The sequence below is a fragment of the Canis lupus genome, chromosome 16, assembly GCF_048164855.1.
Source record: "Canis lupus baileyi chromosome 16, mCanLup2.hap1, whole genome shotgun sequence".
Classification (NCBI taxonomy): Eukaryota; Metazoa; Chordata; class Mammalia; order Carnivora; family Canidae; genus Canis; species Canis lupus.
Window position 1 is genome coordinate 48,955,067 of NC_132853.1, and position 27,986 is coordinate 48,983,052.

Genomic DNA, 27,986 nt, shown 5'->3' on the forward strand with positions numbered 1-27,986 from the left:
GGGTGGAGCCGGGGCGGGGCGGAGCTCTCCAGCCCTCCCCGGGTCCCGCTACTGCGCATGGCACGTTGCGTACCTCCCCCCACCCCCAGCAACCGGCCTGGCTGCGCGGCCCTAAACTAAGGAGGCGGAGCTGAGACGGGGTCGGGACTGCTTGCTAACTCCAGGACCAGGTACCGGGCTGGCGGGGCCGCCTGGTGCGCTCCAGGGACCGGTCCCTTCTCGCCCTGACGCCGATTCCATCTCCTCCGGGGCGGGCCTTCGTCAGATCGGCCATCCCGGCGCCCCCTCGCCCTCCACGGGCCCCTTTGCACCCAGTCCTCCTCGATTTCCCGCAACGAGGGGCTGCAGCCCGAGAGCAGAGTAGGCTTGGGCCTGCCTGGGAGACCCTGGAGCGGAGATGCCGGGCGAGAGGGGCGAGCGCCTGTTTTCCGTACCCTTCTTCCCCCCTGACTCCTAGGTGGGGAGCTTGGGGCCCAGGTGTCAGTTTGTCCTGTCCAAAGAGGAGGCCGATCCTGTGCTGACCTGACCTTCTGTCCCATCCCACCACCCCAATTCCCATCTCTCCCAGGCTGGACCGGCAGCGAATCAAGCCCCCTTAGGAGAGAGATTTAGGGGACTCCCTGAATCAGCAAAAACAAAGAGCTTCTAATGTCTTGTTTTCCAAGAATGTTTGGGTGCCCACAGATTAGGGGTGGAGATGGGCGGTGGGGGTAGGGAAGTGAGCGCGAGGAAAGGAGAGTGGTTAAATAAAATTGTTCCAGTTTCCAGGAAATGGGGGACTAATTTTTCTGCCCAGCCTTCTTTTAAGATAACCTAGCATATTCTAACTTGACTTTCCCCAAAAAGGAAAAGCCGTTCGAATTGGTCCTTTTCTTACTGTATAATACCTGTTGAAGTAGAACCATATTCCAGTGTGTATTTGAGGCATTAGGACAGTTCTTTGACTGATTCATGCTGTTGAAAGACACCCAAGATTGTTTCTTATTCTTGAGAATTGAAGAAGCTGAGTCTCATTTGGTTACCTGCCTTAGGCCAAGAGCCTACTCAGCCATTTGTTACAGTGCTGAACTTAAGTCTATTCCCTAACCCTTCAAACAGGTTTCTTAGGGTATTGTGACTCAGATGTTAGTGTTTGTAGTTGTAACCGCAGACCTGGATGAAATTTAGAAAAACAGTGACAAAAATAGGGGAAAAGGAAAAAAAAATAATAAATCAAGGTGAATTAATTCTTTTCTATACTATTTGGCATCTGGTCAGCAGCACTGTCAAATCAGGTGATGTCTTCTCAGTCAGTCATCATTGTATCTTTGTAGACACTTTCCCCTGGACTGCTCTATAATCACTGTGGTTGCTGGAGCACAGGCTTTGGAGCAGATCTAACTGGTCCTCTGCCACTTGCCCGTGTAATTTTGGGCATTTAACCTCTCTGAGCTTTTAAGTTCCTGATCTGTAAAATGAGGAAGATAGTACTTATTGTGAGCTGATCTGTGTGAAGCGTTTAGCACAGATCCTTGCACCTCGTAAGTTCACCATAAATGCTTGCTGCTTTTATTATTTTTGCGATTAACAGTTTAACAGATACGGGAGTGCCCATCTCATATGTTGGGCACAATAGCCCCTGGTAATGCAATAGTGAGCAAGATGCATTGGCAATTAGCATTGTGGTAAGTGTGAGGGTTGAATATGGAGGCTGACACCTAACATGTAGGGGAAGGGGAGGCGGGGGGCAGTTAGAGAGGACTTCTGTAGCACAGGACACCTGAGATGAGTAGTAAGGAACTACAGGTTAAAGGTAACAAGGCCAAGGGAGCAAAGGTGGTCCAAGAGGGGAAGAAATTAATTTTTTCTTTGGACTCCCATTTCCTACCTGCCCTCAGGTATGATGTCCCCAATATAGACCTATCCCAAGGCTTGCTTCCCAGCCTTCTGCTTTTCTCTCCGCATTTTTTTCAGTGCATTTGTCACTTGTATAGCTTTGGCGCTATCTCCCAGGCCCACATAGTCATCTCTAATGTGTCTCTTAAGCATCAGTCTTACTTTTCTAACCAACTGCTATATCTTCTCACTTGAGATACATAACTATTTTCTCAACCTCAACATGATTTAAAAACTCGAACTCATCTTTCCACTAGAACCGCTTCCACCTCTGAGTTTCCTGTTTTGTCGCTGACACACTGTTCTTTCCCAGTTACTTGGGAAAAAAAAAATCGGAGTCATTCAAGTTGTCTACAGTAGAATAGGTTCCCGATAAGGTAGTAAGTCTCTGGCTGGGGAAGTTTTCAAGCAGAGGCTAAATAATCTTACATCCAGGAGTTTGTGAAAGCTGTTCCTCCGAAGGGTGGAGGATGGGCTAGATGACTTATGATGTCCTTACTAACTAAATATAATTTCTTTATTTTCCCTTCATTTCCTATCCATCTGTTTCTTAACGTTCCCTCTGCTACAACTCTTATCACACCAAATATGGCCCATATAATTGTGTTCTAACTGGAATTCCTTTCTCTGAGGAATTCCAGAGAATTCCCTTACCTTCTCCCATCCCTTTGCAGATTAATATTCCTTAGAATATTTCTAGAACAAGGCTTCTCAAACATTAGTACGATGGTCCACAGATCAGCGACATAATCATCATCTGGGAGTTTATTAGAAGTACCAGGCCCCGCTCCAGACCTTCTAAATCAAAACATGCACTTTTTTTAAAAAAAAACCTGCACTTTTAATAAGATCCTCAATTTATTTGAATGCACAATGAAGTTTGAGAGACTAGACTATCTTAGACCACTGTTTTGTGTTTGTCACCATTCTGGTCAAAACCTACAGTGGCTTCCTAGTGCTGAAGAAAATCGATGCATATAAGGCCTCTTCATTGTTCTCATTTATCTGGAGTTAGTTGTGCTTCTATAACTGGCCTCACATTAAGTGGAGAAAATAGGGATCCCTGGGTGGCGCAGCGGTTTGGCGCCTGCCTTTGGCCCAGGGCGCGATCCTGGAGACCCAGGATCGAATCCCACATCAGGCTCCCGGTGCATGGAGCCTGCTTCTCCCTCTGCCTATGTCTCTGCCTCTCTCTCTCTCTCTCTGTGACTATCATAAATAAATAAAAATTTAAAAAAATTAAAAAAAATAAGTGGAGAAAATATGCAAAGTGCTAACATACTTCTCGGTACTTTGGGTCAGTCAATCAACATTACTGAGTGCCTACTCTATGACAGGTAGGCACTATTCTAGAAACTGGGAGATACACATGTGGACAAAACAAAGTAAGCACTAAAAATCAGTAGCTACTACTATTTCATGCTTGGAATTCCTCCTATTTGACATTGAAGCCCCACCCCTTCAATAAAACTATCCAGGTCTATCTCAGCTTATAGTAACCATCTTCCCTTTTCCTGAACACTGTAAGGGCTTGCCCATTTCTGCTTGTGCATTCCCCAGACCTTGCCGAATTAAAAATTTTTGAAGATGGGAGTTTGAACATCCATAGGTTTTTTATAACTATGCAAGTTAATTTGAAACACATCCTGGGTTGAGAACCAATGTTCAGATAATTAAAGAAGCTGTTGATGTGGTAGTCTAGGACCAGTTCTTAGGTTTGTTATATTAATTTATATGGTGTTTAGGGATTGACTTTATTTTCTATTTCCAGTATTTTCCAGAGCTGGACAGTTCTGCAGATAACAATCATCTTTTTATCTACATTAATATTCTATTTTCTTTCTGTTATAGACTACAAATGGATATGGATCCTGTTTCCTCTTAAGTTTCTTTTGTACAATGCTTTGTGTTTAATGTTATTAAATAATTTGCACTCTAATAATCTTTTTATTTTTCAAATTTAGTCAATATTTTTACTATTTCATGCCAGGATAAATGATTCTCAACATGGTGATGATCTTCTATGAGAAGATTAGGATAGGGGTGAGGATAAATGCAATTTGATAAAAATCTATAGGTGATTTCGATTAAAAACCATTGCTTTGATTTCTAAGCAGTTCAAAGGATTCCAAGAACTCTATGTACCTGATTAAGTTTGTATTCCCATTGCTATACTATATACTACCACAATCCCTCAAAACTCCAACCCACCTAAAAAAAAAGAAGAGAAATGTGGCAGGGATTCTTCAAAGGTATTTCCGATTATTTATTTTAGTCATTTTACTTTTAAAATAATTTTTGTTGAGATATAATATACCTACAATAAAACACACCTACATTAAATGTATGGTTTGTTGAGTTTCAACAGATACATTTGTGTAACTACTATGCAATCAAGGTACAGAAATTTCCATCACCCAGAAAGTTCTTATGCGTCTCTTTGAAATTAGTTCCTCATCTCACCCTTGGTCCCAGGCAACCAATGACCTGCTTTGTGTCATATTTTTACTTTTTCTGGAATTTCATGTATATGGAAACAATATGTATATTTATATCTGACTTTCACTTAACATGATATGATTGTATTTATGTTTGTTCCTTTTTATTGCTGAGTAGTATTACACATTTTTTTTTTTTTTTTTACTTATGAGTTGATAGACATTTGGATTGTTTCCAGGTTGGCACCATTGTGAACATTGCTGTTATGAATATTCATGTACCAGTCTATGTGAACATATGTTTTTATTTCTCTTGAATAGATTACCTAAAGCAGACTTAATTGGGTCATGGGAAACTAAACTGTTTTCCAAAGCGGTTGTTAGACTAGTTTGCATCCCCATCAGCAATGTTTGAGTTTCTGTTGGTAGGTATCCTTGTCAACACTTGGTATTGTCGGTCTTTATTTTTAGCCATTTTTAGCCATTTTTGTAGGTGTGTGTAGTGGTATCTCATTGTGGCTTTATATACATTTCCCTGATGACAAATGATACTGAGCATCATTTCATGTGCTTAGTGGCCATTCCTATATCTTCTGTTCATATCTGTTGCCCATTTTTTAAATTGAGTTGTCTTATTGAGTTGTAGAAGTTCTTTAAATATTCTGTATATAGATTGTTTTGTAGACACATGTGCATGCTCGCATGACTCACACACACACACACACACACACACACAGTTTCCTCCCAACTTATTTTCTTAGTGGTGTCTTTTGAAGGCAGAAGTTTTTAATTCTCAAAAAGTTTAATTTACCATATATTTTTTTTTTTACTTCATGTTCTTGATGTTCCTTTTTAAAAATTTTACTTATCCCAATATCATGAAGATTTTCTCCTTTGTTTTATTTGGTAGTTTTAACTTTTTCTTTAGTTCTGTGATCCATTTCAAGTTAATTTTTATGTATCGTATAAGGTAGAGGTGAAAGCTCACTTTTTTAATTAGATATTAAGTTGTATCTAAATTATTTTTCCCCCATGGAATTGCTCTGGTCCCTCTCTTGAAAATTAATTGACCATACATGCATGGATCTATTTCTGGATTCTCTGTTCTGTTTCATTTATCCATTTGTCTATCCTTAGACCAAAGTACACTGTCTTGATTACTATAGCATTAAAGTAAGTCTGGAAATCAGATAATGTAAGTCTTCTTTGTTCTTTTTCAAAATCATTTTGGTTACTTCAAGTTTCTTGTATTTCCATATGAATTTTAAAATCAGCCTATGAATCTCTTTTAAGAAGTCTTCTGGAATTTTGATGGGATTGCACTGAATCTATAGATCAATTTGGAGGGAGTTGACCTCTTCACAATATTGAGTCTTCCAGTCTATGAACATAGCATGTCTTACTTATGTTTAATACCTCTTAGCACTGTTTTGTAATTTTAAACATACAGGTTCTTATTCATAATTTTTAAAAAATATTCCTAATTTATGTTTTTGTTGGAATTGTAGGTACTTTCATTTTTCTAAATTTCATTTTCTAATTGTTCATTGCTAGTACATAGAAACATAATTGGTTTTTTTAATAAATTTATTTTTTATTGTTGTTCAATTTGCCAACATATAGAATAACACCCAGTGCTCATCCTGTCAAGTGCCCACCTCAATGCCCGTCACCCAGCCACCCCCACCCCCCGCCCACCATAATTGGGTTTTGTAACTGACCTTTTTTTTTTTTTAATTTTTATTTATTTATGATAGTCACACAGAGAGAGAGAGAGAGGCAGAGACATAGGCAGAGGGAGAAGCAGGTTCCATGCACCAGGAGCCTGACGCGGGATTCGATCCCAGGTCTCCAGGATCGCGCCCTGGGCCAAAGGCAGGTGCTAAACCGCTGCGCCACCCAGGGATCCCATAACTGACCTTTCTAAATTCATTTTTTTAGGTCTAATTTTTTTTTTTTTGTAGAATACTTAGACTTTTCTACATACACAATAATGTTGTCTATGAATGAAAAGTTTTACACCTTCTTTTCCAATCTGTATGCTGTTTGTTTCTTTTTTTTCTTTTTTGCATTGGTCAAAGCACTAGTACAGTGATGAACAGAATTGATAAGAGCAGACATTATTGTTTTGCTTCTGTTCTTAGAGGAAAGTCACTAATTATTTTTACTATTAGGTATGATGTTAACTATACATTTTTCATACATATCTCTATTATTTTTAAAGATTTAATTTATTTAAGAGAGAGTGCAAGTGGGAGGAACAGCAGAGGGAGAGGGAGAACCAGACTCTGCACTCAGTGTGGAGCCCAATGCAGGGCTTGATTTTGACCCTGAAATCATGACCCGAGCTGCAATCAAGAGTCTGACACCCAGCTGACTGAGCCACCCAGGTGTACTATTCATACATATCTTATACCAAGTTGAGTTGGTAAATTCTATTCCTGTTCTATTCCTATTTGACTATTCCTAGTTGGTTTTTTTTTTAAATCATGAATTGGTATTGAATTTTTTTCAGTTGCTTTTTCTCCATCTGTTGAGATGATTATATATATTTTTTATTGTTTACTCAGTTACTCTGGTAAAATTACATTGATTCTTTTTTTTTTTTAAGTAAGCTCTGTGTCCAACATGGGGCTTAAACTCATGACCCTGATATCAAGAGTTCATTTTTTTTCTCCCCACCCCACCATTTTTTTAATTCCTTAAAATTGGTTGTTTTTTTATTTGCAAACAACTTCAGACAAAGTTTGGTATACACTGATTCCCTTTTTTTTTTTTCTGACTCACTTTTTAATGTTAAAACAGTCTTTAGTTCCTGAGATAAACCCTACTTGGTCACGATACATTATGCTTTTAGCCATTCTAGATAGAATTTTCAATAGGCAAACATAAAACAAGATCAGGATGATATTAAAAAAGATATATTTCAGAAATGGCAAAAGCTCTTGTAAGTGTGTAACCAAAATTTAAAAATTAGTAGAGGGGTTAGAAAATAAAATTGAAGAAATCTCTTGGAAAGTAAAATTGTAAAATGGGAGTAAAACAAGTATAAATTAATTCTAGATAATTCAAGAAGTATGTTTCTTTTTTTAAATTAATTAATTTATTTATTCATGAACGATAAAGAGAGAGGGAGAGACACAGACAGAGTGAGAAGTAGGCTCCAGGCAGGGAGCCCCACGTGGGACTCAATCTCGGGTGTCCAGGATCACACCCCAGGCTGCAGGTGGCGCTAAACCGCTGTGCCTCTGGAGCCGCCCTAGAAGTATGTTTCTTTTAGGAATGCTATAACATGAAAACAGAGAAAGCGGAGGAGACAAAATTATCAAATAAATAATGCAAGAGGGATCCCTGGGTGGCTCAGTGGTTTAGCGCCTGCCTTCCGCCCTGGGTGTGATCCTGGAGTCCCAGGATGGAGTCCCACATCGGGCTCCTTGCATGGGGCCTGCTTCTCCCTCTGCCTGTGTCTCTGCCTCTCTCTCTCTCTCTCTATGTGTCTCTCATGAATACATAAATAAAATCTTAAAAAAAAAATAATACAAGAATATTTCCCAGAATTGGAAGATACAAATTTCCACACTAGTAAGGCTAAGGTAGGGGAGCCTGGCTGGCTCAGTTGGTAGAGCATGCAACTCTTTATCTCGGGGTCATGAGTTTGATCCCCACATTGGGTGTAGAGGTTATTTAAAAAGTAAAAAAAAAAAAAAAAAAAAGTAAGATTTTATTTATTTATTTGACAGGGGAGCAATAGGCAGAGGGAAAGGAAGGAGCAGGTTCCCTGCTGAGCAGGGAGCTGGACACCAAGCTCAATTACCAGACTCTGGGGTCATGACCCGAGCTGAAGGCAAATGCCTAACCAACTGAGCCACCCAGAGGCCCCCCCAAAATAAAATCTTTTTTAAAAAATGGCTAAGTGTAACTGGCCTAGAATTAGTCTGGATTGCAACAGGAGGATGGAGGGCCATAGATAGGCAGTCTCTAGGGAAAAATTGGAATGGATGAGTTTGAATGTATGGTAAAATATATTGATTAGATAAATAGCAGAGATGTAGTTCTTACAAAAAGTTAGTAATAGCTATATGGGAAACCAAACAAGGGGAAAAAATGAGTTATTAACTCTAGGAAAACAAATGGTGTACAAGAAAACAGACATGGTTGTCTTTGCCTCAGCTCTGAACCATGTTTCTGTAGTCATAAAAATGTAAATGTGGACTGTTGACTTAATTGAACATTATGCCAGAATTATGTTGGGAGAATGAAGGCAGAAAAGTAGGGTCCACGAAGGTGATGTAGGAGAGCTTAGTCTTCATCTACGACAGTAGAAAGATAGTAGATAAATGTCTGAAATGGGTAAGTCATGGCCATACAAACATTAAGAATAATAATAAAAAGCAGGGTAAACAGCCAAAGAATTGAAGGTAATTGCTTCTGGGAAAGGATCAGAGGGGAGTTGGGTCAAGATAAATTTAAAAATTAAAGAAGAAAACCATCTAATAACAAACCTGTCTTTTCTAATAGAGATTGCAGTATTTCTGAATGTAGTTGGCTAGAGTACATCCAGTTTTATTGCCACTGAAAGGTTCTCTAAACCAATCTTTAAAATATAGAAATTTATAGGTCTAGTACAGTGCTTTGAATGATAGACTCATAGTAAGTTTTGTTAATCAAAAGATATTTTTATAAAGGGAGATTTGACTAATTCAACCTGTTTCTATTTTTCTTTTAGGTTTAAATTTTTGAAATTTTTGACATTGAAGTAGGTCTACACATTAGGAACTCATGTCTTTTCTTGTAAGTAAACCAGAGCGAATTAGGGTGAGTGTTTCTATTCTTCTGGCTTTACTATTTTTATTTTCTATAAAGTAATGTATTTTGGCAGATATTGTAGGTGGGTTTTTTTTTTATGTGATGCTCAGAATCCTATGGAAGTGAGGCATGTAGAAAGTAAAGAGATATTGCAGCCTCTACTCCTGAGAAAAAAGCTTGCAGGCAGAGGCTGACCAGAGACACTAAATATATCAACCAAGACACAGCTTGTCTGATAGAGAAGAAATGGTGGCTTATTTTATGAATATCACTCATACAATATTAAATAAATTGATGGCCCTTTTCACTACTGATATGTAATTACTAATAAGCTGCCTATTTCCTATGTATTTTCAGTGAGTTTGTGTGTTTTAAAAATCAGTATCAAATTGTAATTATTGGAACACTTCCTAAGTATTAATAAAAGGTTTTAATTGAAGACTCTTTGAATGTAAAAAATGTTATTACACTTGAAAACTTCACCAGCTAAAATGATCTCAAGAACAAATACTAGATTTAGGTTCTTTATAAGCTTCCATGACCTCATAAAACAGCATTGTATTTTATTTATTATCAGGTATTTAATTTCTAAATGCAGTAGTGATTATTTTAAAATTTTGTAACAAGGCAGAAGTGGTATAGGACACATGAACATACCACTCTCTTTAAATATTAAAGTACATTCTATTTTGTGATACAGTGCGTATTTTTTATGCCAACTTTTTTATTTTGGTTGTTCTTTTTTTTAATTTAGAAAACAATTGATATAGAGAAGGATAGAATGATGTTATAGTTCTAGTTCTTAACCTGTATTATACAACTTAATTCTGAATGTTACTTAATATTTTTTCTTATGTTTGTGTATATAAGAATAATTTATACTGGAAAGAGCAAACTTCACTGTTAATTAAGAGGAAAAACAGAATCTCTCCTTAGCCTGAACTCTGCCTGGTGGAAAGAATGCCCCAAGCCAAACTTGAACACTAGTCCTTAAGTGAAATTCGATCTTGATTCCATTACTTTTACATACGAGCTTCTTTTCTGTTTCATCCTAGCCTGATTCATGTGAAACCAGACAACTGATCAGTATTAATGAAATCCAATACTCATTTGAAATAGGATAGTAAAGTGAACCATGACTGGTAAAGTTAGAGTGTCCTTGTAAACCTGGTAGAAAATGTAAGTGGTGATTGATGTCTTTAGTAATCCTAGTGGATGAAAGAATTGCAGCTTACTGTTTTCTTTTATAAATTAACAGTGGCTTGTGAAAAACTGTTTCATCTCTATTTTCCAGATTATGAATTCCAGTAGCATTTTTCATATTGGCATTCACAACCCAAAGCATCTGTAGTAGACAGCCATTGAATGAGTAAGACAGAACCAGAAGATAGTTTTATGTATAGGAAGGACAAAAAACTTTATTATTATAGGGCCAGTACTACATTTTTCTCATCTCTGTCAGATTTAAGGATTATTTATCAGATTAGACAAAAAAGAATAGATAAAGGAATTAACCTATTGTTTTCAGTTTATTTTAAATCAGGATTCTTTTTAAAACTTTTCCATAGAAATGCATATTAACTGTACCATATGATTTTTTTTTTTTTTTGTAGTTTGTTTGTTTAATGGCTGATAGCTAATTTTTTGTGGCTTGGAAGAAATACTAATTCTCTTTGGGGTTTTCCTCTTTAGCGGTGGGTCTCGGAAAAGTTCATTGTTGAGGGCTTAAGAGATTTGGAGCTATTTGGAGGTAAGTACAGTATGGCATTTAGCCATCACTTCAGGATAAATGTCAGTACTCTTGTTGACTAAACTAATTTCCAGAAATTAGCAATTTTAAGGGCAAGTGTAAACTATAGTAGTTCTATTTGTTTGGCTCCATTTTGAATCCATGGTTTCCAAAGATTTGAGGACTCATCTGGCAGTTGACCTTGGCCTGTTTTGATTGTTAGAAAGTCAGTATTTACATAAAGGCATTTTTATTTCTAAGTATTCATCCAGTTGAAAGACATATTTTTAAAGGAAAAAACTAAGTGTTTAAAAGCTTCTACCCCTGAAAATTTTAAAAATAAAATTATATAGTAAGGATAAAAGTACTAGCAATGATAAAGAAGTTCTGGTTTTACTGATCAATCTAGTTGACTCATCTTTTCATGGTAGAAATTATGACACTTAAGAAAACTAGGGAAAAAATCTATCAGGAAGAAAAATATTAACTAACTTCCTGTTATAAAATCCACATGCTGATTTTGGAAGTCATAGCCTTGCAATTTTGAAGTTTAATAGGGCCGGACACTTGCCTTTGATTCTTTTAGACTTGAGCCTTTTTGAGAACTGCGATCTTAAAGGCAAAGAAAATTCTTTTCTATAAAAATAGTAGTAGAGCCCCATTCTTTGTGTCTGAATACCAAGACGTGCTCTTCAGCAACTATAGTTAAAGAAACAGGTTCTCAGATTGAGTGCATTGGTTGACTGATCCAAGCAAAATGTTCTCAGTTTAGGCTTAAGATTGAGAACGGAGACTTCTTAGTTACTAGGTGACACCTGTTCATTTATTTGCCCTAATGCCACTCAGAAACTTTCCAGAGGAGAATTATTTAACTTTGTAGCATTATATTTTAGAAAAATGAAAGTTTAGAAAAATGATGAGTTATTTTTGTCTTAATTCCGAAGAATAAAAATTAGCTGCACAGTAAAGGAAAAGCTAGTGAAAAAAAATACTATGTTCTGGTCCTGTTTTCACTATGTTTATGTTTGTGTATATAAGAATAATTTATACTGGAAAGAGCATACTTCACTGTTAATTAAGAGGAAAGGTAGAATCTCTCCTTTTCTTCTCCTCATTAACGGGAATACCATGGTTTAAAAGTAAGCATTGGCATTTATAAAAATTGAGTTGGAAGTCCAGTTTACAATTAATTAGTTAAAAATATTCCAGTATGTGTGAATTGAATTAAGGATTTTGGTTTCAGCGTCTTGAGTGTAGGATCTTTGGCAGTCTTTTGACAATTTCCTAGTCTGCCTTCTCCTCTGCAAGAATGAACTTGATTTCCTTTAATCCATTCACTTGGCTTCTTACCTTTAACAGATTATTTTAAGTAACTGCACCTGCCATTTGTATACCAGAAAACTGATGTCCAAAGCCAAAAAATAATAGTAATAATCTTATTTTGACAAATTGAAGCTAATTTACTCTGTAGCTGGTTTCCTCTAACAATACTGTTGGATGCTCTGAATTCTAATTAAGATATTTGGAAATGTGTGATCATTCTAATACTTTCCAGTTAAAAATCGACTTTGATGATTTTTCTCACTTTCCTAGAATGATGAAAATAAAAAGGACAGATACAGAATTTGTCTGATTTAAGGGCAGAAAGTTATCTCCGTTGTCCTTTGTTTTATTTGTTTTCACATAGAGTTGCAGAGTGCTAAAAAGCCCTTGCTTTATTTATATTCAGAATAGAATGTATGTGACTGGAGAATCTAACCAAGTAATGGTCCTACATATACATGTTGCTGTATTAAAACCTTTTTGCCCTTTTCTTTTAAAGTCTGTTTTCTAGTCCCTGCACTCTCTGGGAAATAGCCAGCCATCTCTATAACTTTATAATGAATGTTTTGTTCACAGTATAAGACTGAAACCAGCCTATTGAAAGTAACACTGTGTGCTGATGGAAAGTAAATGTAAGACTAGAATTATAGTAGCTGAGTTATTCTTGCCAAAGAATACCCATAGAATAGTAGCCTTGCCATGTTTTGAAGAGCCATAGACCCATGTTTAAAACCCCATCCATGTGTAGTGTTTTTACTGTAGGCCTCTCCTTCTGTGTGTACATGTGTGTGTTCATATGTAGTACTGTGGGCACTTTTTACTATAATGACTCTTAAGTGGTTTCTATAAATAAATGTAGTTCTAAGTGCTGTAACTGCTGTTCTGAATGTGGATGTGTCTTCTGCTACAAAACAAAATGCCAACAATCAATTTTTCTACTCCAGAGCAGCCTCCGGGTGACACTCGGAGAAAAGTAAGTGACTTTCTAGGCTCTAGCACTCTGGCTGTTGCATGGGGATGACTTCTTGTGGAAATCTGTGTTTTTTGTTGGCTTATCATTTGATGTTTCAGCTTATCTCATTGAATTTTATTTGTAGTATAATTCTTTTGCTTGTAGAAATTCAGGTTTCACCCTGGAAAGATTTCGATGTGTACTTTGGGAGCTAAAAAAGTCTCAAGGCACTTGTCTCTCTTGAGGATGAAGGTCTCCTCCCCTTCCCCGCTCTACCAGTCACCCACCACCCCATCCAAAAAAAACAAAGTTTCAACAGTCTAAGATGTGGTTATCTTTTTAGTGGCTAGTGGTGCTAAATTTTCCATCTTTGGTCTATTACTAATCGATTTCAATCCACAGAGATAATACAGAGCTCTACCAAGATGATAGGCAATACCTGAAATCTCCTACCATAAAAACAAAACCTCACACTAAAAAGTACAAAACAGAAGGTGTATTTTTTTTTATTGGCAAAAGTTGAAAGACTCTCACCCTGCTTCCTACTCTTGTAATTTATTTTACCAGAGTAACACCAGATGTACACAGTGTACCATGCTGTTTTTGATACTGTGAATCAGTGTCTTATAGAGGATAAAGAGCCCTTTTCTAAATAGACTTCTTATTCTTTCCAGATGACAGACATCTGTACCTATCGCAGGCAGTCCCACAGTTGAAGGATGGTGACATTGACTAGGAATTACTCTTTGAGGCTTTGGCTTTGCTTATCTATCTAGTCTGCTAATAAGGAGCACCTCTCCATCAGGTCTAAATATTTTCCAGTCAGGAGACCAAAAACCATTCCCTGTACCATCAGTTAACTATTTTCCCAGAACAGAATGCCCATTATATAAAATGTTTATATTTTCACAGCTGCCGGTATTATGCCAAGAATTATCCTGTGTGAAACCTGTGTGTGGGGGGGTGGATTTAGCATTTCACAAATATTGTCTTTGTGTGTTCTATTATACTTGGTTTTAAACTCTTTAAACAAAGTTATTTCATGGTTATTTCTATCAGTACCTTATGTATTTTTCAAATGCTTCAAAAGGAATAAAATGCTTTTCATGGCAGGGGAAACTAAGAAGCTATGCTAGAATTAGTTTCTCTAGACAATTTGAGATGATACATCACACTAATACAACTATGCCATGCTGTGTTTAAAGAAAATGGACTGAACATTTCACCCTTTTCCATCTGAATTTTGGCCTTTTGTAACTCTGAAGCAGTATACTGATCTAACCCCCTCTTTTGTGGCACTATCAGACCAGACCTCTTCCTTTCAAAATATTGTCTTTGTTAATTTGTTTGTTTTCCTAAATAAGGGTTGGTTTCTCTCTGAGTTCAGACCTATAGAACATCCACAAAGTAGTTAATTGGCCGTGTTAGGATCATTGCCAGTGAGATGGGGACGGCAACCACTAGACTAGTTCATCTCATGCAATTCCCCATTGCCAAGAACTCACATTCCCAATTACCTAAAGAATGTATTTCCTAAAACTAACACTTTTGAGTAGTTTTCTGTAGTCAACAAAGATAGTAGAAATATTTGCCAGGTTACTGCTTAATCATACCAGTAGTCTATTGCATCATTTCCTACCTATGGTCAACAAGTGTCTCTTTAGTTTGTAGCCTACTAGACAGTATGTCTTCTGTGTACTCATAGCAAGGAAGAGGGACATAGGTCATAAAAAAGTTATCTCAGTAGTTTTTCCCAAGAGAGTTATTTAAAATGCACTTAATAAGCATTTAATCTCACAACTCCACCTGTCCTTCATAGTCTTTTTTCAAATTAGAGAAATATTCAGGAGTTTGCCTGGAAATCAGAGAATACCTTCAAATATATAGTAGTTTTGGATTTGTTCTCATTGGGACTATATTGCTAAAAAATGCAATACTTTCTCAAAGGCAGGTACCAGATTATGATCTATAAAGAGCCCGTAGTAACAAGTGATCTACCATGAGGTACCATAAGGACTGGTGTTTCCAGTGTAGGTCATTAAGTTGAACTCTGTCTCTGGTGGAACTAGCTGGTACATCCACTCTGCTTTCCTCTTCAGCTCATGGAAATGACAAGGTCATGGGCAGGAAACCTTCTCAGTTCAAACTTTGCTTAAATGATCTTTGTAAGTGCCAGCATCATTGTAGGCATTGGGCAACACCTCGGCGACAAGACAGACAAGGTCCATGCCCTCAGGGAGCTTGCATTCTGGTAGAGGAAGCAGGCAACAGACCAATGAACTGCAATGATAACTTTCTGTGAGGAAAGTAAAGCAAGATGGTAGAATCAAGTGACTAGAAGCTGCTTTACTTTGTTCAGTCTTCAGATGTTTAAGTTGAGACCTCAGTGATAAGGAAAAAGCAGCTATTAGAAAATGGGCAGGGGCAGGAGGCAGGAAAAGAGTAGGGCAGGAATGTTCCAAACAAAGGGACTGCTGGCATGAGCTTCCTAAGACTGAAGTATGCCTGTTCATAGGGGTCAAGTATAGCAAGTCATGGATGTGGTAAGGGATGAAGTCTTTAGAAGTAGGCAGGGGCCGAATCATGTGGCTACTCACAGGCCAGAGTAGGGACTTAGGATCCAGAAGTCAGCCCCTGGGTTTTGTGTTAACTGATGACACTGATTTTATTGAAGAGTAGATTGATACTTGAGAAAATAGGATCTGCAAGAGAACAAGAATACGTGTAGGCGATGAGAGGTATAAAGTTAAGGATATGGGACTCAAGACTAACTTAGCCTGCAGCTTGTCAGCTCTAAACAAATGGTTAGTTGCAATTTCAGAGCTCCCAGTTTGGACTTTTTGCTCAAGTTTTGTCCCTTAGTTTTGTATCTCTCACCTGTCTGAGGCACTTGGGATGTAGTACCCAGTATCTTAGGATTATTCTGAAGATCAGACTGTGTCAAGTTACACTGGCTATAAATGATCCTAGAATTTGTTTTCAGAGCATTGAAAACACAGATAGCTATAAGAACCAAAATCAAACCAACCTTAACTATTGATCGAGCTCTTAGGATTCTGTTTTCTCTGTTCCATCTCATTTTTGAACAGAAGAGTGACCAAACAATAGGCAGCAAAAGAGGGAGAAGAGTAGAATTCACAGGTAGTGCTAAACTCGTCACATATTTCATCTCATTTAATTGTCACAACAACCCTATAAACTGGAAATTATTCCACTAATGAGATAATGGAGATCCAAGAGTTGAGAGTGACTTGCCCAGGGTCACAGAGCAAGTGATAGACCTGAGTTCAAGTTCTGCCTCTCTCTGGCCCCTGAGCCTATAGTCTTTGCATTAAACTATATATTTTACTTAAGATAGCCTTTCCCATGTTACCTTTTCCAAAATTTAACAGGTGCACGGTATAAAAGGTTCTCTGGATCAGTAGATTTGGAAAATGCTTGGGTTAAACAGTTAAGTTTCCTTACTACAAAACTTAAAGGAACTTAAAGCCTTTTATGCGAGCATGCCTTATAATTCTCCATGAGACAGAGGATGCTGCATTTTCTCATTTAATTGGATGTGTAAGCTGTTCCTGTGCATTAGCTGCCAAGATCAGTGTTCTAGGGGGCCTACTTTGGGGGAAATCCTACATTAAAACAACCCAGTAGAAAAATGGACAAGAGGCAGAAAGAGGCAATTTCACCTGGGAGAAACCCACATGGCCAATAAATATGTGAAAAAAGATGTTCAACTTTATTAGTAATCAAGGAAATGTAAATCAAATCCACAATGACATTGGCAAAAATTAATCTGATTTAGTAATAGAGGAAAATGGGTCAATGAGAACATACATATAATGCTGGAGGGAGTATTGATTAGTATAACCACTTTGGAAAATTTTACATTATCTTGTAAAGTTGATTGTTCATTTACATGGTAACCTAACAATTCAATTTCTGGTTATAAGCTTTCGAATAGCTCTATGTATACATCAGGAGACACATTCAGATGGGTTTCTAATAGCATATTCATGATAGCAGAACTGAAAACAACCCAAAAAGCCCATCAACACTAAAATGGATAAACAAGATGACTATTACACATCATGTGTGTATAGCATGGCTAAATACAACAATATAGATGAGTCTTAGAAATATGTAAAAGTTAAATTAGAAATGTGCTGACAGGGCTTTCTTTTGCTTGACTAGATTCCTCTTAGTGTTCTAGTAAGTGGTGCAAAAGGAAGAACGACACTTGGTTTCTTTCCCCATTGGCAGTGTGCACTCTTCTGAAACCAGATGTGCTTAAAATGTCAGGGACACCCAGCAAGGTGGTACCACCATGTCAGAACATTCTCAGTTCACTCTCTTCAGGCTTGCACTGAGTCTGGGGCCTTTCATGTGTTCACAAAGACTTTTTCATAACTTGAGCTCAGGTTTAGGTATATAGTTTATGACATTTGAGCTGGCCTAAGGTTCTCCATTTCAATAGGACACACATCTGAAGAAAGAGAATCCAAAAGAAAGAAAAACATGGCTCCCAAATCATGCAAATAAATGTAGGTCTGGGAGAAAGAAACAGCCTTTTGAGCTAAAGGAAGAGCTATTGGTCTGCCATCAATTTTGCTGGGCCCCCTTTTGCTGGACCTCAGAAGCCAGAGTTATGATGCCCACATCCTAATTGGCTGGAGTCCAGCTTCATTTGCAGCAGGAATGAGGAAGCAGGTTACTTCCGCTGCCTGGGATCCTGGCTGAGACCTGACAGCTCTGTTCCTTGCCCTGCAGCCCTGTGTGTTGGCTGTTCTTTGTTTTTTGTTGTTTTTTGCTTCAGTTGGAAATGTCAGAGAATAATTGGTCTGGGCTTTTGGTTTGCTAAAGAGAGGACTTCTTATGGCCACATTTTCCCTGTAGCAAGATTCAACATGTGACCTTTGGAATCTTGTGGTCAGGACCTTCACATAGGACCCCAGTGGAGCAGGAAACTCAAGAGAACCCTCCCCACCTCTACCTCTCCATCCCCCTTCTGTTTTCTAAATATGCCTTTCTCCAGACATCTTTCCCCAATTAAGAATTTCATAGTTTTTAACAAATGAGCCAGTTGTTGGAAAGGACAAGCAAATCAACAGTTGACTGGAACTGGCCCTGTCCCCCACCCCCATTCATCGACAGTGCTCATACTTACTGGCTCTGATGTTAGTGCTGGTGACTACACTGAACATCTGATGTTTTACATTTCTCATCAGATAGTGCTGGAAAAATTTCTTTGACCCAGAGTCAGAATTTGCATGTTTAGATGCCAGTCTCCTGAGGGGTCTGAGTTACCACCTGCCTACTCCCATCCCACACCCAGTTTTCTCTTATTAACCTATTTTTCTTTTTCTTTAGACCAATGAGGCGAGCTCAGAGTCGATAGCATCCCTCTCTAAACAGGAGATCATGAGTAGCTTCCTGCCAGAGGGAGGGCGCTATGAGCTACTCACCGTCATAGGTAAAGTCCAGGAACTGCCATATTCAGGCTCCAGGGCACTGCCACGGTCTTCTCTGCATCTCCAGATGAGTGTGTGCCAAAGGCTGTCAGCTAGTTAGCAGGATTCAGGGTGACCAAGCAGCCATTTGTGGGTATCCTTTGCTTTGGTTTGCTTTGCTTCCAGGTATGGGTAAAGAGATTATGTTATCAGGAGAGAAGCTCTTTTTCAATTTTTTCTTTTTGGCTGTATGCTTCTGATGTCCTGGGCCATAGTCAGTTCAAATGGTTGGCTGAGGGATCCCTAGGTGGCGCAGCGGTTTGGCGCCTGCCTTCCGCCTAGGGCGCGATCCTGGAGACCCAGGATCGAATCCCACATCGGGCTCCCAGTGCATGGAGCCTGCTTCTCCCTCTGCCTGTGTCTCTGCCTTTCTCTCTCTCTCTCTCTCTCTGTGACTATCATAAATAAATAAAAATTTTAAAAAAAAATGGTTGGCTGAGAAGGAATGGAGAGGAGACAAATCAAGAAATGTCAGCCACGAGGGTAACAGTAGTGACAGCTTTTTTTTTTTTTTTTTCTTTTTAAGTATTTGAGAGCAACGAGAGAGAGAGAGTGAGAGAGAGAGAGCCTGAGTAGGGGCAGAGAGAGAGGGAGAAGCAGGCTCTCCACTGAGCAGGGAGACTAAATCGGGACTTGATCCCAGGAACCTGAGCCAAAGGCAGACGCTTAACTGACTGAACCACACAGGTGCCCAGTAGTGACAGTTTTAACTTGAATTTTCTTTTTAAATCAAGTCTCTTTAAGGCAACCTTTGATGCTGTTGTCCTTGTTCATGGCATTCCCCTTTTCTTTTAGGCAAAGGATTTGAGGACCTGATGACAGTGAATCTAGCAAGGTACAAACCAACAGGGGAGTATGTGACAGTACGGAGGATTAACCTGGAAGCTTGTTCCAATGAGATGGTGACATTCTTGCAGGTAATAAAGCATGAATGGGACGCTTGAAGGGTGGGCTCTTTGTTTCAGTAGTAATCACAAGGCATCTCTTACATCTGTCTTCTGAAAGTAACTGGCAGAAAATGAAGGTGGACCTAACCAAGAGGTCGCAGAAGTTCTTAAGAATTGTGAGCATTTGGCACTAAGGACTCTATAATGCTTCTCAGGCCAATTTAGAGTCCCCTCCTCTTCTCCAAAGACTCTTTTGTGGCTCACTGATTCATTTATTTATTATTCAGAGAGGCTAAGTAACTTGCCCATAGTCACACACTCTCTACCACTTGTAGATATTCAAGTGGCAGACAAGTGCAGTCTTGTTCCAGGTTGAGGGCAGCCTGCTCTCCCATGACAGCCATCTTCTAGCTCTCGTCCTGTTTGTCCGAGTTTCCTTTCTGCTGGAGAAGCACATTGCTGCCTTCTTGTTAAACACGGAGAGCCCACAGATCCAGTAGCTGACCGGGGACTAGACTCTCCTTCCATGTCACAGGCTTGCACTGTGAACTCCTAAGATTCAGGGCTCGGGTCAGTGTATTCTCAGCAGTGGGCTTGCAGCCTCTCCTCCTACTTCATTCATAACGTGTCTCTGAATTCATGCTCATCTGATGGTGCTCTACTACCCACTCTTATGGTCAGAGTAGTTTTGTGGGTCTGAGGAGGGAACAAGAAGTCAGCTCCAGCTTAGCGATTTGGGAAGATAGATATCTGAGTTTATTCTAGAGCATGTTGGACTTGAGGGTTCTTGTTTTAATTCTTTGGAGTAGTGGATAAGTAGTAGCTATTGCCTTTTTGGCCTTAGCCCCTGTCCCAGAGGCGAGACCCCCAGAGTTTCTGTAGTTCTTTTGTGTAAATTCATTTTAAAATCCCTTAGGTCTGACACTTTCTGTAGCTGCTCTCTCAATCCCAGGTTGCTGGAGAAGTACCTTCGAATATCTAGTAGTTATTGTTTGCTCTCTGATGCTTTGTTTCTTTGTTCTATCAATTACAACATTTTCCTTTATAAGAGGAAAACATTTTTTGTTTTCTTACCTTAAAAAGGAGTTCTATGACTTATTCCTTGAAGTCGAGCTAGGCTTATTACTTCCTGTCTTCAGTCAACAGTTGGTTCTCATCGTTTCCGAGGTGACGAGCTGGGACCTTCTGTGATGTTGTTAGCAGTTTCTCTGTTGGTGGAGAATCTTTCTCGAGGCTCTTTAAGATTGGCTGGTGGAGCCAAACTGGGGCAGAAGCTGGCAGAGCAGTGCTGGCTTCCCTGCAGAGACAGTGGAGCCTGACATGTCTCCTACAGGTGACCACCCGCCTAGGCTGCTCCCAGGATGCTCAGCAGTGCTCCAGGGAGAATAAAGTCCCCATATTATTCCTGCTGCCACTTCCATGTTGAGCGTCCTTCTTCAGCGCCCCTTGATTCTGACTTCCACTTACCATTGCTTTCAGGGGGAGCTTCATGTCTCTAAACTCTTCAGCCATCCCAATATCCTGCCATATCGAGCCACCTTTATTGCAGACAATGAGCTGTGGGTTGTCACATCATTCATGGCATATGGTGAGTGGGACGGGGTCCTGGCAGAGAGGTGTTCTGAGAGCACCATCGTCAGCTGGCTCATGTGTGGTTTCCTTCTCTGTTACCCTTCCCCTCTGTCCCCACAATTGTGTTCTTCAGGTTCTGCAAAGGATCTCATCTGCACGCACTTCATGGATGGCATGAATGAACTGGCGATTGCTTACATCCTGCAGGGGGTGCTCAAGGCCCTGGACTATATCCACCACATGGGATACGTACACAGGTGCATTTTTCGACATAACTATAACTGTCCATCACCAGAGCAGGGTCTGTGCCCGGAAGCCCTCAGATAAACGGTGGAAGGTTGATTGAAGCTGGCGAAGTCAGAGTTTAAACCAAGGCTTGGGCCCTGGTCCTTGCCTCTGACTTGGTAGAGCATTTTGTCTGTCAGTGCTGCCTTTATCTGTCCTGAGCGGCTTGGTCCTGAGTACCATGTGAGAAGAACATCTGACATGGACCCCTGCACCCCACTGCCCCTCCCTTCCTTGGAGCACCCAAACTGGCGTATGTGCGAGGGATGTCAGCCCTATGCTGCGAGGCTAAGGGGAAGGCAGGGTGCTCAGAAAAGCAGCTCACGGTAGGGAAGATAAGGAAACTGGGCCCCTCCCTAACTCCACATACAAAGGGGCACTTCAGATTGATTATGTATAATAATCCATGTGTAATGTCAAAATGTCTAATATAAAACTACAGACTTAGAAGGAAATAGTTTTATGACCCGAGGCTTCTAGGTATTTTAGAAGCACAAAACATAAGACCAAAAAAAGAAAAAATGATGGATTTGATTACATCAAGATTAAAGGTCTCTCTCTAATAAAGGACACCATGAACAAAATTAAGAAATGGGTAACAGCATGTAAGAGTAAGCTTTGTCTAAAACACACAGGAGATCTGTAACAAGGAAATCCTGTGAATGAGTAAGAAAGAAATAGGAAAGAATAGAAAAAAGAGCAAAGGGTTTGAAGTTTATAAAGAAGAAACCCAAGGGAGACAGACTAGGGAAGAGGCTTATCCAGGCCTTATCAAGTCCAGGAAGCAGACTTGGGACATTTGGGCAAGGATTACCTGAGTCTTAAGTGTCATATTAACAGACACTCAAAGCTAACAATAATTAGAAGAGCAAATAAAAACAGGAGGACGTCACTCTATACCTGAGACTGCTGTAATTTGGAGGCTGAATGAGGCCCAGTGTGGTAAGGAGGTGAGTTCTCTTATCAGCGTAGTGGAAGATGGCCTGACATGATCAGGGTCACTCGGGACTGGGACCATCGATGCTGCTCTGGGTGTACGCTCCCAAGAAACCCTCACACAGACCCCTTCAGGGGACATATGTGGATGTCATCGTTCATGTTCATGGTGGTTAGAAGCAGTGTCAGTGCTCCTTCCTGGGACAATGGATGAGTAAAAGTGTTAGATTCCACCCCAGGGTACAGGTGGCAGTTGGGAGCAAAGGTTGATTGTAGACAGGTGGCAGCACAGCTGGATCTTCCAAACAGCACTGAGAGGTGAAGGAAGAATGAGATAGTAAATTGAAAATATATACATATAGAACCCTGCTACAGTTTACAAGAACACCTGCAAACAAAAAGTACAGATTCAAAGCAGTAGATGGTAGGGAAAGCAGGGGTCTGTGAGCATAAAAGAGAACTTTAACAAAATATAAATAAGTTTTAAAGTCAGGTGATTCGTAAATTGGGTCATGCTATTTTCTCTTTTATCATGCATGTGTTATATACAAATACATGTTTATGTATATAGTATGTACATATACACATGTAAAACACACACCCAAACACTGCCAGGGAGAGCGCTGCCTGGAGCTAGTATGTGAAGATCAAAGGTCTGTGGCATAAGGGGCTCCTGCTGCCCCGTGACACCCTCTCTCCACCCCCATCCTCCCAGGAGTGTCAAAGCCAGCCACATTCTGATCTCCTCCGACGGGAAGGTCTACCTGTCTGGTTTACGCAGCAACCTCAGCATGATCAGCCATGGGCAACGGCAGCGTGTGGTCCACGACTTTCCTAAGTACAGTGTCAAGGTTCTGCCGTGGCTCAGCCCGGAGGTCCTCCAGCAGGTCTGTGGACTGAGTCCCAAGGAGCCCCCATCCCTCACCAACCTGAGTTTCCTGAGGGAACCTTCTGAAATTTCCCGGGATCGGGCGGTGCTTTGCTTCTGAGTGGAGTGCAGGGTTCCAGAGGGAAGGGTTCCTGCTCAGTGTGGGCATTACGTGCCCATTGCAGATGGTGTTTTTTCCCCCTCTGTGGGGCCCCAAACTGGACCTAATGCTATTTCAACTCCCTTCAGAGACCTTCCCATCTTCCAAGAAGAGTGAGCATTCTGGAAATACTTGGTGCTCGCCACATCCCTCCACTAAGCAGGAGCATGGGGTCCCACATTTCTTCCTGCTTGCTATACAACATGAGACATTCATTCCTTTAAAATATCAGCTATTCTTCAGTAGTTCAGGCAAGGAGAATGGGCCATATTTGAGACAGGCATTCTTTTCCTCTCCTGGGATGTCACTCCATGCCCTTCTCTTCTAAGAACAACCAAGGCTACAAATGGAGTGATCTGTGGCTTTTTTTCTCCTGACTTAGAATCTTCAGGGTTACGATGCCAAGTCTGACATCTACAGTGTGGGAATCACAGCCTGTGAGCTGGCCAATGGCCATGTCCCCTTTAAGGATATGCCCGCCACCCAGGTGAGCCTGCAGCCTAGTTTCCTTCTTGCCCTCAGATCTCCCTCAGCATGCCTTACCCCTCTGTGGGAGGGAACCCCGGGGGGGACAGCCCCTGTTGTAGGGCCTGGGGCAGGAATACAAGTGAAAGCCCACATGGCATGTGTCTATTTTTTTGTGTGTGTGGGAGGGAACCCCGGGGGGACAGCCCCTGTTGTAGGGCCTGGGGCAGGAATACAAGTGAAAGCCCACATGGCATGTGTCTATTTTTTTTTTTAAGATTTTATTTATTTATTCATGAGAGACAGCGAGAGAGAGAGAGAGACAGAGACAGAGACAGAGACACAGGCAGAGGGAGAAGCAGGCTCCATGCAGGGAGCCCGACACAGGACTTGATCCCGGGACTCCAGAATCACACCCTGGGCCAAAGGCAGGCGCTAAACCGCTGAGCCACCCGGGGATCCCCTGCACGTGTCTATTTAGATGTATAAATCAAGCAAACACATTTTTATAAATTTATAAAATATATTGTGTCCTCCTACCTTGCTAAATACTTGGAAGGCCAGTTTCTAACTTGTAGTTCTCAAACTTCTCAGGTTCTGGGTTCTCACATTCTGGTCTTGGGGACCTCTCACCTACAAGTTCAATTTCTTTTCATGCCCCTTATAATAACTACTCTTTGGCCACTGCTTGGCACACACAGTCAGTGATACTGTGTACCTTTGGGAGACAGACTAGGGAAGAGGCTTATCCAGGCCTTATCAAGTCCAGGAAGCAGACTTGGGACATTTGGGCAAGGATTACCTGAGTCCTAAGTACCTGGAGCATGATCTAGAACTGGGAGGGTGTGGGGGTAGGCTCTGAGCAAGCCTCTTCCTTGAATCCACAGATGGCCCTATGGGAAGAGGGGCAGCTAAAGAATGGCCAGAGGGGGAGACTGCAGAGCAGGGGGCCCACGGAGACTTCTGGGAGGATGTGACATTTGACCCTTGAAGGCAAATAGGAATTAACTGTGTGAAGAATAGAAACTAGGAAGGAAGCTTGTAGACAGAGGGAACACCATGTGCAAAGACTCAGAGTCAAGAAAGGATAGGATCTGGGGAATGGCAGTAGTTACCAATAGCTGAAGTGCAAGTGCTTTGAGGGGGCTTCTCGGTGATGTGGCTGGAAAAGGAAGCCAAGGGCTTTGTGTGCTATGCTAGGGCATTTGGTTCCCATCCCAAAGCATTTGGAAAACTGCTGGTGGCTTTTAAGCCCAAAAGTGATAGCTTCAGATACATAATTTTAGAAAGATTATTACAGCAGGTGGATTAGACTAGCAGACTAGTAGGAGGGTATAGAAACCTAGGTAAGGAATATAGAAAAATCTAAGACAGTCACAGAAAGGTGCTCAGGAAAGGTAAAGGGCTATGTGAAGTGAACAAGAGGTACGGGTCCAGAAACAGCACGGTCCAGTAGCACTTTCTGAGCTCATAGGAGTCCCTTATTTGTGCTGCCCAGTACGGTGGCCACTAGCCACCTGTGTCTATTGAGCACTTACAGTGTGGCCTGAATTGAGCAACTGAATTGTAAGCTAAATTTAAATTAAGTATAAACAGCTATATGTGACTGGTGGCTACCATATTAGGCAGCACAGCTCTAGAGAAACTTCCAGGTTTCTGGCTTGGAAGTTCACAAGGACAACCCTAGTGACAGCAGTCCTTAAAGCGGGGCTAGTTTTGCACATGTGGACCGAGGACTTCGGCACGGCCACCCCAGCTGAGCCTGCCCCTGAGTGCACTGCTCCCGTGCAGCGTGCCACCGTGATAGCCCAGGGCGGGGCAGGGCGGGTGCCACATACGCACCCCTTCAGACCCTGGGTACAACAAACGGGCTGAGTGCCAAAGAAAATGACCTGATGGCCGCCTTCACTCTGGGTTGAAGGCCGTACAGTTCAAAGGATGTGATAATGTCTTAGAAATAGGAGAGGAGACTGGGAGCCCCTTCCTTGCAGCCACGGTCGGGAGGTTGCATCTTTGTAGGCCTTCTCCCCTTCCCTCTGGCCTAGCTAGGGTATGGCTGCTTAGCCAGTGGCCAGCATTCCTTTGGGAAAATTAGACTTATCCCGCTTCTCTTTTTTCTACTCCCCCAAGCCACTTTTGTATATTGGGAAAAGTATATTTGTGAAGAAACTATTCTATAGACTTCCCAGGGGCCCCCCTCCAGCCTGGATCCTGGCTCTGTCCTCCCCAGATGCTGCTGGAGAAGCTGAATGGCACAGTGCCCTGCCTGCTGGACACCAGCACCATCCCCGCTGAGGAGCTGACCATGAGCACTTCACGCTCAGCAGCCAACTCTGGCCTGAGTGACAGCCTGGCCACAAGCACCCCCAGGACCTCCAATGGCGACTCGCCATCCCACCCCTATCACCGCACCTTTTCCCCTCACTTCCACCACTTTGTGGAGCAGTGCCTTCAGCGCAACCCTGACGTAAGGTATTTCCTCTGGGCTAGGAGTGGGCTTTCAGGGGAGCATGGGGCGGGGTGGGGGGGTGGAGCTGGGGCATTGAAGGCAGAGTTTGGGAGGATGCATCTGTCCTGTAAAGGGCTGGGTTCCCAGAGGAGTCCTGAGCTCCTGTGGCCAGAGACTTAGAAGCCAGCTTGGCTGTCGTTTCTTAGAGGGCTGAGGGAAGAAGTAGAGGATGCTTGAGGATGAGATGTAAGCAGCAGGATTTTGGAAGTCTGGGGCACAGGAGTGACCCTAGTCTCTCTTCCCCTTTCTTTACAGACCAAGTGCCAGCACCCTCCTGAACCATTCTTTCTTCAAGCAGGTACAATAGCACTTTTCCAGTGTTCCCTGGGTTTTTTTTTCTTGCCTGTGCTTCTAACTACCTTGTACTCCCTTAGCTTCAGGGTCCCTAGATATATTCTCTCCTCTTCCCTTTGAATCAGAGAAATGGCCATGTTTCTGAAACCCTTTAAAGGTGCTGCTCTTTCCTCTCATAGAGATTTTTGGCTCTAACAGACCAGCTGTCATGGGGCCACTTGCCCCACGGTGTCCTGGGAGCCAGAGCAACAGGATCCACCCCCACCTGTCTCTCCTCCCTCAGATCAAGCGACGCGCCTCAGAGGCTTTGCCTGAGTTACTACGCCCTGTCACCCCCATCACCAATTTTGAGGGCAGCCAGCCTCAGGATCACAGCGGAATCTTTGGCCTGGTAACGAACCTGGAAGAGCTAGAGGTGGACGACTGGGAGTTCTGAGCCTCTGAAGAATGCACACGTTCTCCATCCCGGGACACATGAGCCCCGGCGGGGGCCCTTCCCGAGCCCTGGCCACATTCCCACTCTCCTGAGTGCAGACTGGGTAGAAAAGACATTTCTGCCAGGTTGGTTGGCCACTTACTCACTGGGAAAGAAATTCCTGGAGAGAAACCTTCATTACTGCTCCAGGACTTCTGAGACATAAGGGAATCCTGGCAGCCAGTGATCAGAGGCCGGGAAGCTGACATTCCATCCTGGGAGCTCAGGTGACCTCTTCAGAAGGAAGAGATGCTGTTCTGGCCCTGGAGGGCTGAAGGCCAAGCCCAGGGTTTGACTCCTTGACCCAGAGGATTGTGTGACTTCCTCTTCTCACTCTTGTCCTACTAGCCTGTTCCATCCTCTTCCTCTGCTCTCAGATCCTGTAGGTCCATGGAGGGGCAAGCAATAAGCAACCTGCCCCCCACCCTAGCCCCCAGACTTCTCCCTAATAATTGAAGGGAAGAGCATTTTTTTCTTGTTAAGCACCAGGTTAAGGCTGGGGCAGTCCCTCCTCACCTGCTCATTGCTTGGGCGGAAACACCTTCCCATAGTTCATCTGTGTGGCTCATCCCTTTCCCACCAAGAGCCCATCTTACTGCCTCCTGTCGGCACCTGGAGGCTTCCTCCAAGGCCACAAGGTCTTGCCTAGCCTGAGGACTTAAGTCCTTGTGCAGCTTTAGTTTCATCGCCAGAACAAATTAAAATTTTTGGAGAATCCATTGGAGAGTGGTATTGCTGTGTGCTGGCCACGCAGGCTGGGACAGGAGTCCCTCAGCCCCACATTCTGGCATCCCAGAGTGGTCCCACGAGCGCATGTGCAAGCACAGCTGTAACTATCATCAGATAGCCTCACAACACACGTAATAGATTTGTCTCCTCACTATCCAAAGATGTGAGACCGTCCGTTT

General features: G+C 41.7%; 1 protein-coding gene and 1 long non-coding RNA gene across 14 annotated transcripts; one reads left to right on the forward strand and one right to left on the reverse strand.

Moving 5' to 3' along the window:
- Positions 1-27,797, forward strand: STRADA (STE20 related adaptor alpha). 11 transcript variants are annotated; one of them, XM_072781199.1, is made up of 14 exons: positions 2-170; positions 4,635-4,738; positions 9,040-9,128; positions 10,812-10,869; positions 13,116-13,144; positions 18,488-18,590; positions 19,423-19,544; positions 20,994-21,102; positions 21,220-21,343; positions 23,023-23,194; positions 23,718-23,822; positions 26,031-26,272; positions 26,565-26,607; positions 26,783-27,797. In XM_072781199.1, exons 3-14 carry the CDS (start codon positions 9,093-9,095, stop codon positions 26,996-26,998), a joined length of 1,359 nt encoding a protein of 452 aa, XP_072637300.1. In that variant the 5' UTR covers positions 2-170; positions 4,635-4,738; positions 9,040-9,092; the 3' UTR covers positions 26,999-27,797. The 11 variants fall into 11 exon arrangements, 9 of the variants coding, with proteins under 9 accessions (XP_072637300.1, XP_072637302.1, XP_072637299.1 ...); XM_072781201.1 differs by having other exon boundaries at positions 9,040-9,104; XR_012009172.1 differs by lacking the exon at positions 4,635-4,738 and having other exon boundaries at positions 1-170; positions 25,931-26,272; positions 26,887-27,797.
- On the reverse strand, positions 6,025-22,259 carry LOC140606998 (uncharacterized). 3 transcript variants are annotated; one of them, XR_012009174.1, is made up of 3 exons: positions 20,589-22,259; positions 15,721-15,825; positions 6,025-15,419 (listed from the first exon to the last, which is right to left on the reverse strand). It is a non-coding gene; the product is annotated as an uncharacterized lncRNA (long non-coding RNA). The 3 variants fall into 3 exon arrangements; XR_012009176.1 differs by having other exon boundaries at positions 6,025-15,505; XR_012009175.1 differs by lacking the exons at positions 6,025-15,419; positions 15,721-15,825 and adding an exon at positions 16,834-18,859.
- Positions 27,798-27,986: the final 189 nt, after the last annotated feature.

Coding starts and splice junctions, on each gene's coding strand:
- STRADA (XM_072781199.1), top strand. CDS start 9,093: ATGTCTTTTCTTGTAAGTAAACCAGAGCGAATTAGG. Junction 26,273..26,564: donor CAGCGCAACCCTGACGTAAG/GTATTTCCTCTG, acceptor CTTTCTTTACAG/ACCAAGTGCCAGCACCCTCC. Junction 26,608..26,782: donor ACCATTCTTTCTTCAAGCAG/GTACAATAGCAC, acceptor TTCCTCTCATAG/AGATTTTTGGCTCTAACAGA.